The 6,928-nt window shown below is 43.6% G+C and overlaps 1 protein-coding gene across 1 annotated transcript; it reads right to left on the bottom strand.

Moving 5' to 3' along the window:
- Positions 1–5,314: 5,314 nt before the first annotated feature.
- On the bottom strand, positions 5,315–6,413 carry LOC4352021 (ribulose bisphosphate carboxylase small subunit, chloroplastic). Its single transcript, XM_015764784.3, has 2 exons — positions 6,056–6,413; positions 5,315–5,952 (listed from the first exon to the last, which is right to left on the bottom strand). The coding sequence occupies exons 1-2, from the start codon at positions 6,200–6,202 to the stop codon at positions 5,572–5,574; spliced, it is 528 nt and encodes a 175-aa protein (XP_015620270.1). The 5' UTR covers positions 6,203–6,413; the 3' UTR covers positions 5,315–5,571.
- Between the last annotated feature and the right edge of the window lie 515 nt (positions 6,414–6,928).

The raw sequence follows: 6,928 nt of genomic DNA, 5'->3' as shown, positions 1-6,928 counted from the left end.
CGGCCATTACTTCCTCCGCATATTCTTCTTCTGGTAAGGAATCGGTTAGGGCAAACCTTGCCCGCGAGGATGGAATTGAGAATTCATTCCCTCCTATAGAAATTTTGAGGCTGTCTAATCGAGCAGTATTAATGAGGAGCTACTCAATCGGGTGCTCGATTAGAACATCAAAATCTTGGATTTCAAAGACATGGAAATCCAAGATCACCTCCTTGCCGTCATGAATGACAAGCACTCTTGCACAATCCCAAATCCTTCAATAAGATTTCCGTTGGGATGCTTGAAGAATTTGTTTGTCGGCATAATTGTCTTGTCATGATGCGACCATGGCTACCATGGATACAACCTTTGCTCACATCATGGATCAAGAATAACACTTCAAGAACAAGCCATCCAAATTCTGAAATCCAATTCGGCCACCTGCTACTGTGCTGAATTCAAATGGTGGCTAGATGTGCATACGACCTCCGTTTTGGGTCCGTGAGTACTTGATGGAAAGCTCTCGGAATCCTCTTTCCAACAGATCCAGCCTTGTTCCAAAATTCCTTCTCAGTCGACAGAAATTGCAAAAACAAGGTGCTACATCCCCTATATTGGGCCAATGGGCTTGTAACTTCGTTTGGGACTCCGGCCCAAGTGGGGCCCATGTGGGGTGCGCCCCAACCAGGTGGAGCATGACCCTAGAGTCCCCTTGGTCATCCTTCCTACCTCTTTAAATAGTTAGGTACCCCTTCAGGGTTTCTCGGGTTTTGTTTAGATCAAAGTATAGCGTCGCTACTCTGCCGAGTTGATCCCGTGGTCGATTAGATCGCCGGATTGCTTGTTACTGAACCCCACTTGTTACTTCTATTGATTCAATCCAACATCTTTGATTCGAAAATTTAGTTGCTTGTTCATCTTGTTCTTGCTGGTTCTCGATTGCTTGCAGGAACAAATACCCTCGTGGTTGGGCTGATCGTGCATCCGTCGAGATTCATGACCGCCTCTGAAGTTAGTGTAACGATTGCTAAGGCGCAACATCCCTGGATAGTTGTAGTTGGATCGCCAACGTCACTCCATCCAATCGACTTATCCCTCTCATTGAAAGATCGGGACACCCTCGAGCACATCATGTCGCTCAGATAAGCGAACGCAAAGGATTCCGAGACAATATGAGCACCAACAGTTGGACCATAAAGAATACTAACATTATTCCCATCTAAATGATACGGAATGGTTCGAGAAGCGCTATTTATCCGAATTACTTCGGATGAAAGCTCTGCCTTCATGATCACTCATAATCGATGTCAACTCCTGAACTGTTCCCTTTAGATACCCAAGCTCTATTGGATCGAGAGGTGGCAAGGGAATAGGCGGTCTCTTCTTACTAAAGTAGTTCAAGGTATTTCCATAATTTTCATCAAGATCATACCTGAACATTGGAGCACATCCTGGAGTTCAAATTTCTTTTTTATCAACAGATGATGGCTCAGAGACATGTTCCTCGGTCGAATTGATCGAAGTAGACGGTTCAGTCTTTGATTCGATTAACAAGGGTTCCTCGATCCTAGCCACATATGCCTCAGGGAGGGGTTCATTGCACTGTTCCATGAAGTAAGTTTTTTCCATAATTCAGTCTAGGATTACTTTTCCTTCGGATAGAGTTATATGTATGAACGACCCTCCGGCAGTAATGTCTAGATAAAATGCAGACTCCTTATCTAAACCCGTGCGAAAATGATGCAACAACACGTATTCGGGTATGGATAACCTTGGACCGAATCGCACTAAATTAGTAACTCTGGACCTGGCTTCACTGATTGATTCTTTATTTAACTACTAGAAACTGAGGATTTCCACACGAAGCGCAGTAATACGGGTTATAGGAAAAAAGGCAAGGCAGAACCTGTCTCGTAATTTCTCCCAGTTACCGCTTACACACCTGACGATAGATGTGTACCATTGTTTTGCTCTCTCTTGAAGGTAGAACAGAAACAATTTCCACTGTACAGTTTCTTGCTTCATGCCTCGAATCTAAAGGCATGAGCAAAGCTGCTCAAATTCCCGCAGATGATGGTAGGAGTTTTCTTGGTCAAGACCAAAGAAAGGTTTTTCCCTAACCATACTTATTAATTTGGGGCGAATTTCGTAGCCAGTTGTAAAAATTGGCTCTTATGAAGGAGGTGGCTCGTAGAATTCGCCCCTAGGGGCTGATTGTTGACGGCTGTTTAGTACCAAATTAACGCCGTCAATACCTGCATAAAACCATAACTACAAAACATCCAACATAGTGTTAGGGTTTATTTCTAACAATTTCCACGAGTGTTGGTATATATTCATATACAGGTGACAAACTACCAAGGTTGAGAGGAAATATACATGAAGGAGGATGAGAATCAAACTCGTATCCGAACTTAAGGAGTTTTGGACCCATAAACCCAATTAAACACCTCCAAATGGGCCAAACATTCATACCAATGAAATGAGGGGCCCAAAATGAATGTCCAGGACGAAAACCGGAGCGAACGGAGTCGTCCCGGGTTCAGCCGAACCCCTGAGTTCGGCCGAACCCTGGTAGAGGCCGTTCGCCCCGGCCCAAGTCCAGTTTGGTAGATAACTGCTTCCCAATGATGGTTATGACCGTTTCCGGCGCTCCAACCGTCATCCAAATGGACACTTGGCATGAGGAGAGTGAATATGCTCATTGGATGCCATGGAGGATCTCCACACTCCCAAGCAAGCTCCACACTATAAATACCCCTCTCCTCTCCCTCATTTGACACACACCAAGATGTAGAGCTCAATTACAAGAGGCTCTAAATATGCTTTAGCTTCTTTACATGTTCTATAGTATACTTAGAATAGGGAGAGAGTGAAGTAGAAGAAGTCGGAGGAATCCCGGAGTTATCGGTAATGCTCTCTTTATTCTTGTACTTTGGTAATTACTCTGCTTCAATAGAAATATCATTCTAAGTAATTAAGATTTGCTTAGTGAGAATTATTCTTGGTTAGTTCCTAATTAGCATACGGGATCATTGTTCACTATAGTCCATTAATTATATAGTGTTTGCTTTAGTGCTTGGCTAGTGCTAGAGTAGTAATTAATTGCGTAGACGCGGTGTCTGGGTAATTAATTGCCAGTGGTTGCTGCGTATCCCACAGTACGTTAGAGGTGGGTGTAGAGGTGGTGACAGCCCTTAAGAGCACTTAAGTCCTGCCTGTCCGGGTACATAGTAGAGCAATATATGGGAACAGCGGGTTACAAGTGCCTGAAGTATTGTGTTAGGATTAAACTTAAGCTTTCCTTAGACACTGTTTCTCACTAAGAAATCCTCTCTACCCTCTACCCATATTTATCTTGTGTCCTTGGATGAACGGGAGGAAGAGATAATTATACATGTTCTCTTGGATTTGGTACCCTTGGAATACTCCGTAGGGGAAGCGCTACATCGGTATATCCGTGCGCTTGCGGATTCTATCTGTGATCGTAAGAAATACCAACACTGATAATTCAAAGATGGGTTGCTCCATGGTCAAGAAGAGTTTTACGAGAATACTTCTCTAGGGTAGTAGGGGTAAAGGTAGAAGAAAGAAAAATAAAAAAGGGTATGAGGATGAACATGGTTCGGAGATAAACAACAACCGTTCGCTGGCAAGGACGCCAAAAATGTTTGTTGGTATTTCTTAATGTTACTGTAAAATCCCCTAGTACACGGAAGATGCCGATGTAGCACTTCACCTAGGAGTATTCCAAGGTATTGATTTCCTCATGGAACGTGTGTGTTCAGTTCCTCTTCAGGTTCACCAAGGATACAAAGCAAATGTGGGTAGAGGGTAGAGAAGATTTACTAATGAGAAACAATGTTACAATTTTAATCCTAACATGGTACTTCAGGCACTGGTAACCCACTGTTCCCAGATGTCGCTCTACCACGTACACAAACAAGGAGGAATTAAGTGCTCTTGAGGGCGGTCACCACCTCTACACCCGCCTCTAACGTACTATGGGATACGCAGCAACCACTAGAAATTAACTATCTAAACACCACGTTTAAGCAATCAATAACTACTGTAGTGTTTGTAACTCACTAAAGCAATCACTATATTTTAACGGATTATAGTGAACAGTGATCTCATACGCTAATTAGGAACTAGCCAATAATAGTTCTCACTAAACAAATCTTAATTACTTGAAATGATATTTCTATTAAAGCAAATAACAAAGTATAAGAAATAGAAAAGGATCACCGATAACTCCGGAATTCCTCCGATTTCTTCTACGACCTTAATCTTTCCCTAATTCTAGTATACAATAAAATACAATAGAGCCTCTTATAATTCAGCTCAAGATTGGAGTGTGTGATATGAAGTGAGGATGAGAGCTCCTTAAATAAGTAGGTATGATGGTTGTAGAGCATGCGAATGATCGGAAATGCCCTGCAACTGCCATCAGGAGTAAATCAAGAGCGTCCATGCCAAACCCTGAGATCAACAGCGATGATCAGGATTTGGCCGAAACCTGGCTTGGCCCAACTGGCCCAAGTTTTGGCCTGGGCCTCCTTCTCAGTCTGCCTTATCCATTTCGCAGGTTTTTGGGCTTGCATTTTGGTGTTAAAATGGAGTTAAAAAGCCCAACACTTGTATGGATGAAAATTTCCTTCAACTTAGTCTAGATTTCCTCCTAATTCGGTGGTTTATTACCTGCATCCAAATATACACCAACACTTATGGAATATGTTAGAATTAAAGCCTACCACTATGTTGAATGTTTTATTATTTCTGTATAAATTATACAGGTATTGATGGCATAAAATCGATATTTAACAGCCGCCAACAATAACCATAACTCGATCGTCAGATTGATACAACATCTGACAAATATAATCCCCAAAACAGGAGTATAGTATTACTTCTCATCGAGAAGGCCTGAACATGTATAAAATTTTGTCCCTTTACTCATCCACTTTAGATTTTATGTGCTACTCGCTTTTCTTATTGCCAAAAATCAACAATTATTTTAGCTAAGTCCGTATGCACAATTGGTCCGTCAATTCCGTATGGTTCTGCGGTCAAGCGGCACAGCCGCGCGCACAGCACGTCCTGGCCTGGCGGTACAGCTTGATCAACCGAATCTTTGCTAGCCTCCTTCTCTCACAACCGAATTTCTCTAACTAAATCAACCTTCATATATACGAATCAAAAGTTGATATGGCTATATATGCTGGTAATTTCTGGCATTTGGGCCGTATCAGTTTGTTGACGCGCACATTTCGTAAAAGTGATTTAGATGCTCTAGGCAAATATCACGTGCCAGGATGATAAACAAATACCAGCATTTTGCAAAACCAAAATTTCATTGTCGACGGATTCAGATATGCTCTAGGCATCATATTACATGAGTACGTGTGTATAGCCGGAGATCTTGCATTCACGTGCCCTGTCTCACCGTCACCGAACGATAGACCGATAGTTGTAGTAGTACTCTTGCAACAACGGCAGGTCGGAGCGCGAGAGAACAATTACGTGCAGCTTAACACGGACACACAAAAAAAAAAAGAAAAAGAAAGAACATGCACGAAGGAACGAAAGCGCTTAGTTGCCGCCTGACTCCTCGCAACCCGGTGGCTTATACGCGATGAAGCTGATTAACTGCACCTGCCTAACGTTGTCAAAGCCAATGATGCGAACGAAGGCATCAGGGTATGCCTTCTTTGCCTCCTCGAGCTCCTTGAGCACTTGGGTGGCATCGGTGCATCCAAACATGGGCAGTTTCCACATGGTCCAGTACCTACCGTCATAGTATCCGGGTGATCTGTGATTCTCACGGTAGACGAATCCGACCTTGCTGAACTCCAAGCAAGGCACCCACTTAGATCGGAGCAGGTACTCGATCTGCTTCAAAAGGTCCTCCACTGTCAATGGCGGCAAGTACGACAGAGTCTCGAACTTCTTAATGCCCTCAATCGGCCACACCTGATTGAATGAATTGATGCAGATAATAGAATCGGGCCAACATTTAATATATATGAACAACGAGCACTTTGAAGGAGAAATTGAAACGTATCGTTTCTGATACCTGCATGCATCTGATCCTTCCGCCATTGCTGACGTTGCCAAAGCTCGAGCTGCTGGAGCGGCGGTTCACCGGGAGGCCCGCAGTGGACTTGAGCCCCTGGAAGGGAGCCACGGAGGTGGCCGACGAAGCCATCACCGAGGGAGCCATTGCTAGCTTGCTAGGAGCTATAGAAAAACTTAAGTTGCAGTGTGCTGCCTCCGGCTTGAGTACTGAGGCTCTCTCTGCACAGATTCGTCATTATATAACCAAGGGTGAGGTCACTATTGGATGGTTGGAAGGCAATGCTTCGTGGATGCAAGGATGTGGAAGGATTGGCCATGGTTTGCCTATCCAAGCATGTGGTGCCTGATCCACCGACGGTCTTCGCTTGTGGACGAAGAGAGCCATATTATCAAGGAGGAGATGGAAGCATCCAGTGGGCCACTGGACTTGCGGCGACGAGTGAGAACGTCCATCGAATTAATTCATGACCAAAAGGATATTTAATGGACTGTCTATGTGGCACACGGCTGAAAATATTTGTGATTACAGCCGAATTCCTAAACGTCGGATTCAACACGTGTTTGCATCGCGCGCGCTGCACGTAGCATAGCGTTTCTCTGCAGTTTGTTTTGTCAGATCAAAGCATGAAGCCCTTTTTCGTTTTGTCTATTAGATAAGCCCAAAAAACAAACGGGCTTAAATATCATACATATTTGATGCCCAACAAACAAACAAACGGGCTTAAAATGGCCCTCACGGCCTCACCTATCCACAAAAAACAAATTCAAAAAAAAATTTGAAGCCCAACTTGGGTTCTTCCATCCTCATCCTCTTGATTGCTTCATCCCCGCATGTTATAGATTTAATCTGTGCTTCAGAACCTCCAAATGA

Source organism: Oryza sativa, chromosome 12 (genome assembly GCF_034140825.1).
Source record: "Oryza sativa Japonica Group chromosome 12, ASM3414082v1".
Lineage (NCBI taxonomy): Eukaryota > Viridiplantae > Streptophyta > Magnoliopsida > Poales > Poaceae > Oryza > Oryza sativa.
Note: the sequence above shows the minus strand (reverse complement) of the source record. Positions and strands in the feature narration are given on the sequence as shown.